The sequence below is a fragment of the Trichomycterus rosablanca genome, chromosome 6 (genome assembly GCF_030014385.1).
Source record: "Trichomycterus rosablanca isolate fTriRos1 chromosome 6, fTriRos1.hap1, whole genome shotgun sequence".
Taxonomy (NCBI): Eukaryota; Metazoa; Chordata; class Actinopteri; order Siluriformes; family Trichomycteridae; genus Trichomycterus; species Trichomycterus rosablanca.
The window spans coordinates 34,696,743-34,713,043 of NC_085993.1; the positions used below are offsets into that span (position 1 = coordinate 34,696,743).

The window sequence follows — 16,301 nt, forward strand, 5'->3', positions numbered from 1 at the left end:
ACATACGTTTTGTGCATGTTTATAAATACAAAGTCAAAAGACATCTTTGTGTAAATCTAAATCAGATAAATGCTGTAAAAGTTATAAAGTGGTTAAATAGATGTTTTCTCCTACTGTACAACACCAGTAATGATCTTTATTTGAGGTATTAGGTTTCCTAAGTGTATTCAGTATACAAAAAGAATACATTGTAACTCCTAAGTTAATGATAGGGGTGGTTCCTTAGTTTATCAACAAACATGGACCCATAAATAAAAGGATAAAAAATGAAATTGGAAAATTTAAAGTACAAAAAACCTGAATGAAAATAATGTCAATTCATAATAAATATCCCAAAAGAGCAGTGGTTTAGGTTTTAAATCCTGGCTTCACCGAGCAGCCCTTGAACAAAAGCTCTTAATCCTCTAAGTGTCTGTTTGAAATTCAGTTTATACTAAATATTAATACTGTATTTCAAAAATCCTAAGTATTCTGAATATTTCTATTCTGTTACTGCTTAGAATTGAAACTGGGTGCCCAGGTGGCACACCGGGATATTTTCCACTAGCACACCAGCACCGAGTTTCTGAACTCTAGAAGCATTTTGTAGTTCTACAATTATTAACTGTAGTCCATCTGTTTAGCTACATACTTTTTTTTAGCCTTCTTTCACCCTGTTCTTCAATGGTCAGGACCCCCACAGAGTAGGTATTATATAGGTGGTGGATCATTCTCAGCACTGCAGTCATAATGACATGATAGTGGTGTGTTAGTGTGTGTTGTGCTAGTATGAGTGGATCAGACACAGCAGCGCTGCTGGAGTTTTTACATTGTCCAGTCTATTAGACACTCCTACCTAGTTGGTCCACCTTGTAGATGTAAAGTCAGAGACGATCGCTCATCTATTGCTGCTGTTGGAGTTGGTCATCTTCTAGATCTTTATCAGTGGTCACAGGACGCTGCCCACTGGGTGCTGTTGGCTGGATATATTTTTGGTTCGTGGATTATTCTCAGTCCAGCAGTGACAGCGAGGTGTTTAAAAACTCCAGCAGCATTGCTGTGTCTGATCCACTCATACCAGCACATCACACACTAACACACCACCACCATGTCAGTGTCACTGCAGTGCTGAGAATGATCCACCACCTAAATAATACCTGCTCTGTAGTGGTCCTGACCATTGAAGAACAGCATGAAAGGGGGCTTACAAAGCATGCAGAGAAACAGATGGACTACAGTCAGTAATTGTAGAACTACAAAGTGTACTATATGGTAAGTGGAGCTGATAAAATGGACAGTGAGTGTAGAAACAAGGAGGTGGTTTTGATGTTATAGCTGATTAGTGTATATGTTATGAAGCAACCACACCATATGTGGTTTTTCATTGCTCAGGGCTTCAGGTATTTTGCTCTTTACACCAAGTTATGCGTCTATGGGTATTGGCCTTTGACACAAAGGTTTCTGAAAAGCAGCTCTGCCATAGCTTAAACTGCAGAGCTGTAGATAGATCTGGGTCACAGATGTGTTTATTGGATTCTGTGAGATTTAAACAACTATGCTTTATAAAAAAAAAAAAAAAAAAAAAAAAGCACCCACCTGTCAGGTTAAAAAAATTAATCATTTTACATTTCTTGTGGGGATTGATGAACCAGCAAATAAAGTACCCATTTACCCATTTATAGGAACTCTTTAAGTTGCCTATATGTTTTTTTTAAACAAATCAAAGCGCTAGAAATCATGCAGCAGTTCTGTTCGTCATTCCATAATCAGCTACCCCTTCCCTTGTTCCTAGTTTAGTCATATCCAGTTATTAATCACACTTACATCTGCATGACACCCACGGTTAGTAATTATAATTTTATGATGATAAAAGTCAGGGCAAAATAAGATTCAAGCAAGGGCTAGGAAACCAATGTTAACAAAAATGATCAGTGTTTATCACATATTCACAAACTGAACCAGAAAGATCTAAAAACCTTTTTGGCATATTCTATAGACACATCAATTAACATGAAGGTAGTGGCGCGTGTGTGTGGCTTCCCTCAAATCACTAGGCAGCATGCCAATCTATCGCAGGGCCTCTGTAATTTTTTGGGAATACATACTGTATTATATTTTAATCCTTTTAGTGCTAATGTCCTTGTCTCAATCTTTTATGCCCCAGAGAAATAGCCCAATCATACACTATATTGTCAAAAGTATTCACTCACACTTCCAAATCATTAAATTCAGGTGTTCCAATCACTTCCATGGCCACAAGTGTATCAAACCAAGCACCAAGGCATGCAGACTGCTTCTACAAACATTTGAGAAAGAATGGGTCGCTCTCAGGAGCTCAGTGAATTCCAGCGTGGTACTGCGATAGGATGCCACCTGTGCAACAAGTCCAGTCGTGAAATTTCCTCACTACTAAATATTCCACAGTCGACTGTCAGTGGTATTATGACAAAGTGGAAGCGATTAGGAACGACAGCAACTCAGCCATGAAGTGGTAGCCACGTAAAAAGACAGAGTGGGTCAGCGGATGCTGATGCACATAGTGCGCAAAGGTCGCCAACTTTCTGCAGAGTCAATCACTACAGACCTCCAAACTTCATGTGGCCTTCAGGTTAGCTCAAGAACAGTGCGTAGAGAGCTTCATGGAATGGGTTTCCATGGCCGAGCAGCTGCATCCAAGCCTTACATCACCAAGCATCATGCAAAGCATTGGATGCAATGGTGTAAAGCACGCCAACATGACTGCGCACCAGTGCACAAAGCAATTTCCATATATATCCTGACCTCAACCTGATAGAACACCTTTGGGATGAATTAGAGCTGAGACTGCGAGCCAGGCCTTCTCGTCCAACATCAGTGTCTGACCTCACAAATACACTTCAGGAAGAATGGTCAAAAATTCCCATAAACACACTCCTAAACCTTGTGGAAAGCCTTCCCAGAAGAGACGAAGCTGTTATAGCTGCAAAGGGTGGGCCGACACCATATTAAACGCTGTGGATTAAGAATGGGACGTCACTTAAGTTCATATGCGTGTGAAGGCAGACGAGCGAATACTTTTGGCAATATAGTGTACTTCCTTATACTGTTGAACAGAATTGCATTAATAGTCCGAAATCATTAACTGTGTAGTAGTCAGCCGTAACAGACATTTTTACATCCGCCACCAGTCAGCAGTCAGTATAAATGCATTCAAAAGCTTCTCTGCAGTGTGAGTTTAAAGACTAGATCAATCCAGTTTATTCTCCATTAGCGGGAAAAATATATATGTATATCACAAATGAACGACATGCAAGAGTCGGTTCACACAGTCACAGACCCTCAACCGGGGGGGGAAAGCAAGTCAGACACTGAAAGTTCACAAACAGTGAAGTTCCACACACTGCACACTCATGCTCTCACATACTTAAACACAGACATCATTGTACCTCATAGAAAAAAGCCTGTGTAACGGCACAGCGCTGCAGTGGTGAAAACCACATGTGAGAATGTTCTAAAGTTGGGCTGGTTTGAATTTGTTTACAATGTTTTTACAGTTGTGTATCACTCTCTGTACTTCTATCATTGTGCTTTCAATAGCGAGTTTTCTGACTGTGCGAGTATTATTGCAGATCACCGGGTGTTCTCTTAGTCTTATTCACTTCATTCACATACACCAAGACATTTAAAAAAAAGAAGCAATATCGCATACACATAGTGTTCTATTCAAGTCCATCGCTGGTAAAAAGTCAAATCCACTATTTAGAGCTTCTGTTCATTCAACAAACATAAACATGGTAGTTATAATCTTTAAATCTTCTTCATAAACATCTCTGACTATTTAGAACACTTCTTTATGGCACAAGCTTTGATAGTGTTTAGCATACACACAGAACACAGAACATCAGAAATCTCAGTAAGCAATCAAAAAATATATATGAATAAAAGTATGGAATGATGAGAACTTAGTCAGTTTATAAGAACTCCAGTTGAAATCTATAGGCAGCTGAATCCTTTGGTATTTCCTACTGCTAATAACTGAATACATACCGTCTCTTTAAGGTGCGGTCAGCATTTTTAGCAAAGTCTAGCCGTTTTAAAAGTCGAAATCCAAACGGATACAGCTTGTCCTGTCAACGTTCCCTTGAAAGTCACCCCTACAAGCTGCTTGCACATAAATGAAACGTGGTAGAGCTTTTCATTAATTCTGTTTTATCCTGATTTGTTGGATGTTGATCCATAATAGTTTGTTTTTCTCTAGTTTACAACACCAGGGCAACAGGGAGTACATACACCAATCAGGCATAACATTATGTCCACCTCCTTGTTTCTACACACACTGTCCATTTTATCAGCTCCACTTACCATATAGGAGCACTTTGTAGTTCGACAATTACTGACTGTAGTCCATCTGTTTCTCTGCATGCTTTTTAGCCTGCTTTCACCCTGGACCCCCACAGAGCAGGTATTATTTAGGTGGTGCAGTGTCACTGACATGGTATAAGTGGATCAGATACAGCAGCGCTGCTGGAGTTTTTAAATACCGTGTCCATTCACTGTCCACTCTATTAGACACTCCTACCTAGTTGGTCCACCTTGTAGATCTATCGCTGCAGTGAGTTGGTCATCTTTGAAATCTTCATCAGTGGTCACAGGACGCTTCCCACAGGGTGCTGTTGGCTGGATATTTTTGGTTGGTGCACTATTTTCAGTCCAGCAGGGACAGTGAGGTGTTTAAAAACTCCAGCAGCACTGCTGTGTCTTATCCACTCATACAAGCACAACACACACTAACACACCACCACCATGTCATTGTCACTGCAGTGCTGAGAATGATCCACCACCCAAATAATACCTGCTCTGTAGTGGTCCTGGGAGAGTCCTGACCATTGAATAACAGCATGAAAGGAAACAGATGGACTACAGTCAGTAATTGTAGAACTACAAAGTGCTTCTATATGGTAAGTGGAGCTGATAAAATAGACAGTGAGTGTAGAAACAAGGAGGTGGTTTTTATGTTATGGCTGATCGGTGTATATCTACCCTGTAAAGCAAATAAAACTTGTAGCCCAAATCCGGGCTGTATGCTTCATGGTTTGGTTCCACTTGCCTCTCTTCAATACAAGTTATTTAGATTGATTTCCTGATAAAAAGGATGAGTGATCTTTTAAAAGATGATCATGGTCCCATGCACAGAACACTGGAAGTTAATAAACTGTTTAATAAAAATATAAATCTTGAGTTATGGACTTTGTAGTCACCAGGTTTCAACTTAATTGAACACAATAACTGTCAAAAACGATGGAAAGCTTGGTCATGGCTGAATTTATAACCACCACTTCTGAGATGCCTACGCTGCATGTCCGTGGCATGACCTTGGCTTAACCATCAACTGTATTTACCAAGGTGTCCAGATAAATAATTTTTTTTTTAACTGCTAACAGCACCTTTCACAGAGAAGAATAAAGATACGATTTTAAAAAGCCCATTTTTCTTCCTCCCTGAAGAAAACCGACGAGAGCCTTTATCTGTGCTAATCATATTCTGAGAAGCCTCACTAATCTCTGAATAACTCAGCCACTTGACCGCAAAAAACAATGAATGAAGGGGACAGTACTACACAGGTCAGTTTGAAAACCAGCAGCAAGAATATTTAGTGTTTGTTTCTATGGAACTAAAATTGTGACATGAAAATAGTACTTCTAAATCTTTTAAGCCTCTACCTTACAGCTTTCAACCTCAGATACACACACTTGCAGTGGCCTTCATAGAGAAAACCGTTCATATGATAGTATAGAGCTAAAAAAAAAAAAAGGTTTTGTAAATATACAGTGTATAACAGGTCTTAATGTTCGTTTGGAAACTTTCTCTTCATCCAAGTCATTCATCTCTGTGCGTAACTGTGTGATACAGTCTGTGTGTACAGCTTGTGTGTGTATGGTTGGGATGTATGAAAGAAACGATTAAACAACAAAAAAAGAGAGGCTGCGCCCCCCTGGTGGCTCAATCGGCGTAGTGCATGATGGACTCGACGTAGTTCCCGGGGAAGAGACCGGTGGTGTCGTTCATCACACCTTCGTACCAGCCATCGTCGTTCTTCTTGATTACGTAGATGATCGCGCCCTCCTGGAAGGACAGCTCGTCGTCTTTATCCCGTGCGTAGTCGTAGATGGCCACCACTACAAGACAGGAGCAGCATTAGAGAAAATACACAAAAATGGCAAAAATGTCACACAAAAATGTCACACTAATAATGACAATTTTTTCATTGACCAAGGGCTCCAGCGTGTTAATGTACCTTTTTTTTTTTTTATTTATATTTTCTCCCCTTTTCTCCCCCCCCAGTCTAGTCGTGTCCAATTACCCTGAATGCGTCCTCTATACTGATTCGACCCTTCACCGCTGACTGAGGACGCCTCTCAACTGACACCGGCACGTACAGTCAGTAAATTTTTCACCCGCACGAGTTCATATACTTGACAGGCACTGTGCACAGAGGGCGACACCCCCATCAGCATTATTCCTCAGCCCTGTGCAGGCGCCATCAGTCAGCCAGCAGGGGCCGCAGTTGCACCAGTTAGGACTTATGATCCGACTTTTCACCCCTAACCCTGAACAACAGCCAATCGTTGTTCATACTGCCGCCCAGCCTAGTCGGAGAGGCAGAGCTGAGGTTCGATACGATGTATTCGAAACCCTGAAACCCTAGCCCTGGTGAGCTAGCGTACTTTACCACTGCGCCACCTGAGCGGCTGTTAATGTATCTTCTTAAATTTGGCAAAAGCACACAGGGGGTGTGTTCGAAAACCTAGTGCACTCTGGAGGCAATCCCAGCATTTAATGCGGCACACCTTTTCTCACAGAAAAATAAAAAACATGGCGGACGGTGTGGAGAACCGAACGAGTTCTTTTCAAAGTAAATAAATTATTATTGATTTTTTATTTGTATAAACATGTACAAGTGTATTTATTTGCAAGCTCGAGTTTGTCAGGGACAGTTTAACCATTTGTAGTACACGGCGGGAGATGTTATTTGACATGCTAGCGCGTTGTGCCACCTCATCCCATTGGTTTGAATGGCATGATGCTAACTGTGTTAGCTTAGTAAGCAAAACCCGATCTTATCGCTGTGTAAGTAGCACGTTCGAATAACTTGCCTTATTAATCGATGACTTATTAGAATCCTCTCTACTTAGGCAGCTGCCTGTGTAGACAGTAAGGCACCTCCCTAGGTTTTCGAACACACCCAGTATGTGTAGGTACAGTTAAACTAGAAACCCCACTTCTGTAAAAGTTGGAACATTTTGTAAAATGTTTTATTTAACCTTAAATCTAGCATGACAATGTGAAAAATACAGCATGGTGACTAGTGAGCTGTGAAATGCAGTACTGCCCCGTATCATGTGAAAGATTTGAACAATGAGGTAAATTGTAGCCTAGTGGTTAGAGCTTTGGGCTAGCAAATAGGAGATTGTGGGCTCGATTCCAGGCTCTGCCATGCAGCCACTGTAAAGCCCTTGCCAAGGCTTAATTAACCTTGCCTGCTCCAGGGGTGCCATACAAAGGCTGACCCTGCACTCTAAACAAGCTGGCATATGCAAAAAAGAATTTCATTGTACTTTACGTGTATATAAGTTTTTTCAGTGTTTAAATATTTCTGTTTTGTTATTCCATACTGCAGCGGTCCCCAACCTTTTTTGCACCACGGACCGGTTTCATATAAAATATTATTTCACGGACTGGCGGGGAAAGGGGGGTGTAGCATGATAAACACCTGTGGGTTGGAAATGGAAGCAGTGTTTTCCTTGCTGATGTATCTCTAATTCAGGGGTGGGCAATTAAATTTTCCAAGGGGCCACATAAGAAATTGTTATTGTTGTTATTGTTGCTCAATATTAATAACATTTATTTTTATTGCCTAAATTTTACAGTTCTGATAAGCTGTTACTGCTAAAAGTAAAAGTACAATCAGAAAATGAAAAGCAGGCAGAGTAAAAACATCAACATTATTTCACTATTTAATCAACGTTCTTGAAAACAAATGTGAACAAAATGTGCATTAACTTTACACAAAGTGCTGTTGCTATTTGGATATCACTAAGCTGATCTTTACTGCTCCAGTCCTGGATGTGTACAACTTTATAAAAAGTCTGTATTGGTTTGCAGTTTAGTTAGCGAAGCTTCAGATGTGACGCTCCTGCATCGTTAGGGTTCTTGCGTTTCTGTGTTTAGTATCGTAACGGGGATATAAATATGGAGCTCAAACGCTGCCATAAGTATCTGAATCTGAATTTTATAAATTTGAAATATTTAATGGCGTAATTTATAAATTTGAAATATTTCAATCTGAATTTTATAAATTTGAAATATTTAATGGCATAATTTATAAATTTGAAATATTTCAATCTGAATTTTATAAATTTGAAATATTTAATGGCGTAATTTATAAATTTGAATTTTAACAATGCTTTTTTTGTGATTTGAACTTGTGAGGTGGTGAAATTTGCTGTTGAAAAAATTTCATTTTAAAATTACAACTTGCAATTTTCAGATTTTAAAAATTCAGATAAAAAAAATTCAGATCTCTCAGATTCAAATCTCAGAAATACGAATTCAAGCTTGAGGTGAAACATCCGGGTTTCCCAGGAAAAGTAAACTTTCCAGAGCGATCGAACGCAGCATTTAACCAATCACAGCGCTGCCTCACCTGCGTTCATGTCTGTGGAGGAGAAATAAATCCCAATGAGGAAAGTGCATCCAAAGTTCTTCAGATCCACACAGTCAGCTAATTATTTATAGTTCTGGTAAATACTCAACGTGCTTTACGGCAAGTTTTATATTTTGCGTTATGTAACGCTGGTGGCGTGATAACGCGCGGGGTAAGGTTAGTTAGCGTTAGCTAGCTTGTTGGTAGTGGTTAGCTAAGAGTTTTGCTTGGCATGAGCTGGTCTGAGTTTAGGAAGGCATGGATATTCCGTTGCTTGCACATATTAAAACGGGGAGTTCAGAAATGTTGTGAAACTTCTTTCCTGGTGTGCCGTATAGCACTTCAGAGTTCAGTCTTTACCTCATTTACCTAACACACCTGGTTCGACTCATCTGGTCAGTTGAGGTTGACACTTTGGATGCACTTACCTCATTGGGATTCATTTCTCCTCCACAGACATGAACGCAGGTGAGGCAGCGCTGTGATTGGTTAAATGCTGCGTTCGATCGCTCTGGAAAGTTTACTTTTCCTGGGAAACCCGGATGTTTCACCTCAAGCTTGAATTCGTATTTCTGAGATTTGAATCTGAGAGATCTGAATTTTTTTTATCTGAATTTTTAAAATCTGAAAATTGCAAGTTGTGATTTTGAAATGAAATTTTTTCAACAGCAAATGTCATTACCTCACAAGTTCAAATCACAAAAAAGCATTGTTAAATATCAAATTTATAAATTACGCCATTAAATATTTCAAATTTATAAAATTCAGATTGAAATATTTCAAATTTATAAAATTCAGATTGAAATATTTCAAATGTATAAAATTCAGATTCAAATACTTATGGCAGCGTTTGAGCTCCATATATAAACCCTAGATTTAAATTATGATCCTTTACACCTGACTTTTGAAGTTCATGTCTTGTTAAAAACTCTATCGTCTCCGTCAGTCGCACTCAGTTCTGTTCGCCGACACATTATGGTGAAGCACACACGTAATCGAAACTTGCGTAAATGTAAACAAATAGCGTTCCCGTCAAAATAAAAACAATCCTGTTATATGGCCTGTGTGATGTACATTTATTTACGTCTGATTTTTAATTGCCAGTGACCTCATGCGGGCCGGTTGGGGATGGCTTGCGGGCCGGATGCCCAGGTCTGGTATACATTATTTATTTTTCCTGTGTAGTCCGTGGCCCGGTGGTTGGGGACCTCTGCCATACTGCATCAATGTGCCTGACTGAGGAACTGCTCGAAATCTCACTAGTCTACATGTAGTTATTACCGTAATACCACCATTTAATTCTTACTAAGTGCCACACATACTGCCTAGGAACTTTATCAGTTACTGAAACATAATTTGTGCCAGGCAGGATTCTGATAAACAATGCAGCTCTTCACAGCGAGTCAAAAGCTCAAACTTAAGGTTATCAGTCTATGATTCATTATTGATGAAAGACATCAGACAGTGTTGTTGGTTTACACATGTGCACTTGAAGTTCATGCTTTTATCACGTCCAGTCTTGACTATTGCAACTCACTTCTCATTGGCATTCCTAACAGATCCACCCGTTCACTCCAGTATTTTCAAAATTCTGCTGACAGAATTCTATTACAGGTTAGAAAATCAGCCCACATCACTCCTATTCTGTATCAGTTACACTGGCTACCTATTGCACAACCCAATGCCACCCACCCCACTATTTAGCTGAGCTTGAGCTTGCCTGTACACTCAGGTCCACTGATGATGGCTTCCTTGCCATCCCTACTTTCAGACTGGTCTCGGCAGGGGGCAGACCTTTCAGTGTCATGGCCCCTAAACTTTGGAACTCTTTACCAATCTCTCCATTCTTGTTCATCACTTTCATCCTTTAAAACTTAACTTAAAACATACCTGTTTTCTAAATATTTTCATCAATTCCCTCCTGTAAACAGCTAATTATGTTAATGTTATGTAATGTTATGAGCTGAAAGGTTGAGAGTTCGAATCCCAGCTCTGCCATGCAGCAACTGTTGGGTTCCAGGGGCCGTACATTGGCTGACCCTACACTCTGGCTTCCAAAAAACAATTAAATTAAAAAGTAATTATTTACAATTAATTGTGAAATAAAAAATGGCTAGAACCTCAAGTTCTACTGTTTCTTGTTTGAAATCTCGATTTGGAGTTTGAATATATTACACATGTAATTTAAATATGAATCTGAGCAAAACCTTTTTCCATGTAGCTGCGTGGTGCCCATGGGGGATCCTCCTCAGCGTATGGGTCGCTGTACTCCACTACCGCTGACTCTTCATCTTCGTCACCCTCATCCTCCTCATAGTCTTCTGGTGGAGGTGGGGGTGGGGCTGAGTCCACCACAAAGTCCACCGCATCAGCAGGGGGCGGTGGCGGAGGTGCGTCTGAGACTGAAAAAGTAAAATGCACTGACTGTATTCCTTTCAGCAGAGTCAAGCCTCATGATTAGGGATGCATCGATACCATTTTTTCCCAACCGAGTACGAGTACAAGTACATGTATTTTTGTACTTGCCGATACCGATACCTATACCTATTTAGAATACCGTTTTTTTTAAACAAAAACACACGTGAGAAGTGACGAGAAGTTTAATGATACCACGTCCAAAAATGCACGTCAACAAGTAGCGAGTGATCAAAGTGTTTGTGCACTGACGTGATGAAATCAAGGAGGAAAAATAAATGAATCTGAGTGGATTTGGCAACACGAATAGCATGGATTGTTCTGTAGTGAGTTGGAGGTTAATAAATATTTTTGCAGTGTTGGTGTTTTGTTGTTATGTTTTGTAGAGAACGATCAGGTCAGAAATACTGTAAAACGTGTGTGTGTGTGCCGGTGTATTCTGATATAAACTATATTATCCCCCTGTCCCACCTGTTTACACTCCTCTCCTGCGTTTCCCCTCACACCGTATCCTGCGTTCTCATTGGCTGTTCGACATGTCACTCATTCCCAGTCGCACATCTGAGATCAGATATGTGACGTGCTAGAAAACTCGAGCGCTCGGTGAGCCGGTCGGATCGAGTTGTTGGATAGATCACACTTAGCGATCGAGAGCCGAGTTTTGATCGCCGAGCGAACGCCGAGTTGCTCCCGAGCCGGCAAATCTAGCGCCGACCAGCCGCTGAGCGAAAATCAGGGCAAAAATCGTGTAGTGTGAACCAGGCATAACGCAGCAACGTGCACTAGGCACACGGTATCGGATGATTAGTATCGGAGCCACGTTTGCGAGTACGAGTACAAGTTAATGAGCTGATAATACAGTATCGGTACTCATGCATCTCTACTCATGATGATGCAGAACTACTGACCGGACTTAAGTCCATGTTGCTTTGCACTTGTACAACACACATAAAAAACACATGCACAAGTAAAACCTTGAGCATGCATAACCACACAACACATAAAAAACATGCTAGTATGTTATTATACTAATCAGCTACGGGACATCTGAATTTGTTAAATTCCTTAAGGGGGGGGGGTCCTTGGGTTGCACACTGCATGCACATATACAAGGTTCAAATTGCTAGACTTACTGGTCTCCTGTACCCGAGCCACAAAACCCATCAGTGGGAGCTGAGGGGTGATCTGTAATGTTGATGGGGGAGGTGGGGCCATGGGGGCTAAGATGCCCAATTCAAAGTAAGAGAGAGACAGAGAGACGGACAGCAACAGAAAAGACAGTAAATATGTAAAAGAGAAAAAAGAGAAGAAAAAAAAAAAAGACAGAAATGAGGATTGTGTCAGTAATAGTAAAAAGGGCTGCAGGATCAAATCAGTTATTTAGCCTGCCACAGCTGAGATTTGAAATCTATTGACTATCAATTGATTTTCTCAGCACAGCTCCTCAAAGAACAAATTATATAATTGGTTAAATGGTCTCTGAATGCTATTGACACCATCTTCTCATCGAGAAGTTCGGGTTCGGGGGAACCCACATGCCCCGATGGAACGCAGATGGCAGGATACGCGACGGACTCGTGGGGGAAGTGGAGAGTCGTGTGCCTGGCACCTCTTTCGTTGGAGGACGTAGAGGATGTTTACCTATTCGGAACTTTAATTGTGGGGTTTCTGCTGATTGGTTTAGGCTTAGCCCTGCTGTATCGGGAAATTAAAAAAGTTGGGTCAGTTGTCAATGGTCCCAAGGAACTGCCCAATTTGATTTGATTGATATGGTGGGTAGAGCTGTTGGAACTCAGACTGTGGTTATTAATCGCAACATGGATTCCATTTTGGAGAAACTAACGGCTTTGTGAAATGAGACGGATCAGAGACGCATTAATTCCGTGAGTTCTTGTTAAATTTGTATTAGGGCTCAGACTAAACAACATGTCATTTCTGCTCTTGGCTCCCACTGTTATCATCAACGACCTTGGTGATAAGAAAATTCCTCCAGAGGATCTGCTGCGAAGTACCCTACCCTCCCTCCACTGGCTGGTTCATTCGGGGCAGTAAGAGCTGTCAACAACCATGTCATCGTGAACTTTGTACAGACTTTTTCTTGCTGCTCGAATGACGAACTTTACCAACCCAAAAACAACGTCTCCACTCTCTTAGCTTGATCCCACCAATACGGCAGGACGGGTCTGCAGTGTGCGCCTGCATATGGCTGCAAATCGCTGGGGCTGCTTGTCGTAGCTGGTACCTTCCCTATCCCCTCACCCCCAAACCCGTGGCTCGTTGTGTGACTATGTTATGTTCTTATGTTTACATGTGCTTGTGTGCTGTTAGGGGCTTTTTTTCATGTTACCACAGTGTGCTCCTCAGGGAGCACAATCTGGTTGCTAGTTTTTTCTCCTACTCTCCCAATGTATTACCATTACTAACGATGCAAATTTCCCCATTGTGGGATTAATGAAGGATATCTTATCTTATCTTATCTACTCCTTGGTTGACATGTACAAAAATATTGGTGGATGGTTTTAAGAAAACCTATGTGTCTTTATTTCTATACACACACATTGTTAACTTGTATTTTTATTGGACTAAAACACAATCCAAGCCACTGTTGGGCTTGTTCAAGAGCCCACATGGGCATTCAGTAGCAGTGGGGCTTTTGGACCAGCAGGTGAAGTACATTAACCGCAAAAACACCACTGTCCCACTAGTCACACTGCCCAAAAAATGGCTGACCAATATAAATATGAATAGTGCTCCCATCAGCAGGATACTTACACTTACATACAGTGGGGTCAAAAAGTATTTAGTCAGCCACTGATTGTGCAAGTTCTCCTACTTAGAAAGATGAGAGAGGTCTGTAATTTACATCATAGGTACACTTCAACTATGAGAGACAAAATGAGAAAAAAAATTCAGGAAATCACATTGTAGGATTTTTAAAGAATTTATTTGTAAATTATGGTGGAAAATAAGTATTTGGTCAATAACAAACAAGCAAGATTTCTGGCTCTCACAGACCTGTAACTTCTTCTTTAAGAAGCTCTTCTGTCCTCCACTCGTTACCTGTATTAATGGCACCTGTTTGACCTCGTTATCTGTATAAAAGACACCTGTCCACAGCCTCAAACAGTCAGACTCCAAACTCAACCATGGCCAAGACCAAAGAGCTGTCGAAGGACACCAGGAAGAAAATTGTAGACCTGCACCAGGCTGGGAAGAGTGAATCTACAATAGGCAAGCAGGTTGGTGTGAATAAATCAACTGTGGGAGCAATTGTAAGAAAATGGAAGACATACAAGACCGTTGATAATCTTTCTTGGGGTCAAGATCTCATCCCGTGGGGTCAAAATGATCATGAGAACGGTGAGCAAAAATCCCAGAACTACACGGAGGGACCTGATGAATGACCTGCAGAGAGCTGGGACCAAAGTAACAAAGGCTACCATCAGTAACACACTACGCCGAGAGGGACTCAAATCCTGCAGTGCCAGGCGTGTACCCCTGCTTAAGCCAGTACATGTCCAGGCCCGTCTGAAGTTTGCCAGAGAGCTTATGGATGATCCAGAAGAGGATTGGGAGAATATCATGTGGTCAGATGAAACCAAAATGGAACTTTTTGGTAAAAACTCAACTCGTCGTGTTTGGAGGAAGAAGAAGAACCCAAGAACACCATACCTACTGTGAAGCATGGGGGTGGAAACATCATGCTTTGGGGCTGTTTTTCTGCAAAGGGGACAGGACGACTGATCCGTGTTAAGGGAAGAATGAACGGGGCCAAGTATCGTGAGATTTTAAGCCAAAACCTCCTTCCATCAGTGAGAGCATTGAAGATGGAACGTGGCTGGGTCTTCCAGCATGACAATGATCCCAAACACACCGCTCGGGCAACGAAGGAGTGGCTCCGTAAAAAGCATTTCAAGGTCCTGGAGTGGCCTAGCCAGTCTCCAGACCTCAACCCCATAGAAAATTTGTGGAATCCGTGTTGCCCAGCGACAGCCCCAAAACATCACTGCTCTAGAGGAGATCTGCATGGAGGAATGGGCCAAAATACCAGCTACAGTGTGTGCAAACCTGGTGAAGACTTACAGGAAACGTTTGACCTCTGTCATTGCCAACAAAGGTTATGTTACAAAGTATTGAGTTGAACTTTTGTTATTGACCAAATACTTATTTTCCACCATAATTTACAAATAAATTCTTTAAAAATCCTACAATGTGATTTCCTGGATTTTTTTTTCTCATTTTGTCTCTCATAGTTGAAGTGTACCTATGATGAAAATTACAGACCTCTCTCATCTTTCTAAGTAGGAAAACCTGCAGTCAGTGGCTGACTAAATACTTTTTGGCCCCACTGTAGATGTAAATTAATTTATCAGATTATTACAGTGTCAGCTTTTCTTAAATCTTAAATGATTTTATACACACTCACTGTTAAGTAATACAGCAATCAAAATAGCACACCTTGGTTCTGGTTGTAGTGTGGTCCTCCATTAAGCTGGTTCTGGCTCATGTTTGGATGAGCATTCTGAGGTATAGTAGTGGGTTGATTGGTGACTGAGGAAGGTCTGCGGTAAGGCAGAGAGCCGCCTACTGAGGTTGTAGTCTGTCGTGCCATTTGTCGGTTCATACTGTAGAACTGAGGGCCATTGCCTAAAGGACAAGATACAAGAACAATTAAACATGCTAGGTTTAAAGACATGAGTCTGCGCTGTCAAGGTTGTGTGTACATTTCTAAGTTACAGAAGGTCAAAGTATGTCATTATACACCGATTAGGCATAACATTATGCCCACCTCCTTGTTTCTACACTCACTGTCCATTTTATCAGCTCCACTTACCATATAGAAGCACTTTGTAGATCTACAATTACTGACTGTAGTCCCTCTGTTTCTCTGCATGCTTTTTAGCCTGCTTTCACCCTGTTCTTCAATGGTCAGGACCCCCACTGGACCACTACAGAGTATGTATTATTTAGGTGGTGGATCATTCTCAGCACTGCTGTGACACTGACATGGTGGTGGTGTGTTAGTGTGTGTTGTGCTGGTATGAGTGGATAAGACACAGCAGTGCTGATGGAGCCCACAGCGCCCTATGGGCAGCGTCCTGTGACATTTACATTTACATTTTCAGCATTTAGCAGACGCTTTTATCCAAAGCGACTTACACAATGAGAAATTGAGGGTTAAGGGCCTTGCTCAAGGACCCAACAGTGGCAACTTGGTGGTGGC

The 16,301-nt window shown here is 41.2% G+C and overlaps 1 protein-coding gene across 7 annotated transcripts in view; it reads right to left on the minus strand.

The window, feature by feature from the left end:
• Positions 1–5,580: 5,580 nt before the first annotated feature.
• abi2b (abl-interactor 2b) overlaps positions 5,581–16,301 on the minus strand; it is a 32,700-nt gene continuing 21,979 nt past the window's right edge. For 4 of the 7 annotated variants that reach the window (XM_062997749.1, XM_062997747.1, XM_062997746.1 and 1 more), the window contains 4 exons: positions 15,536–15,724; positions 12,211–12,297; positions 10,870–11,064; positions 5,581–6,134 (listed from right to left, as the gene is read on the minus strand). In XM_062997749.1, the coding sequence (XP_062853819.1) occupies positions 5,959–6,134; positions 10,870–11,064; positions 12,211–12,297; positions 15,536–15,724 (647 nt within the window). In that variant the 3' untranslated portion in view covers positions 5,581–5,958. Of the gene's footprint in view, positions 6,135–10,869; positions 11,065–12,210; positions 12,298–15,535; positions 15,758–16,301 lie in introns of all 7 variants that reach the window. The other 3 variants (XM_062997751.1, XM_062997748.1, XM_062997752.1) reach the window with 2 other exon arrangements.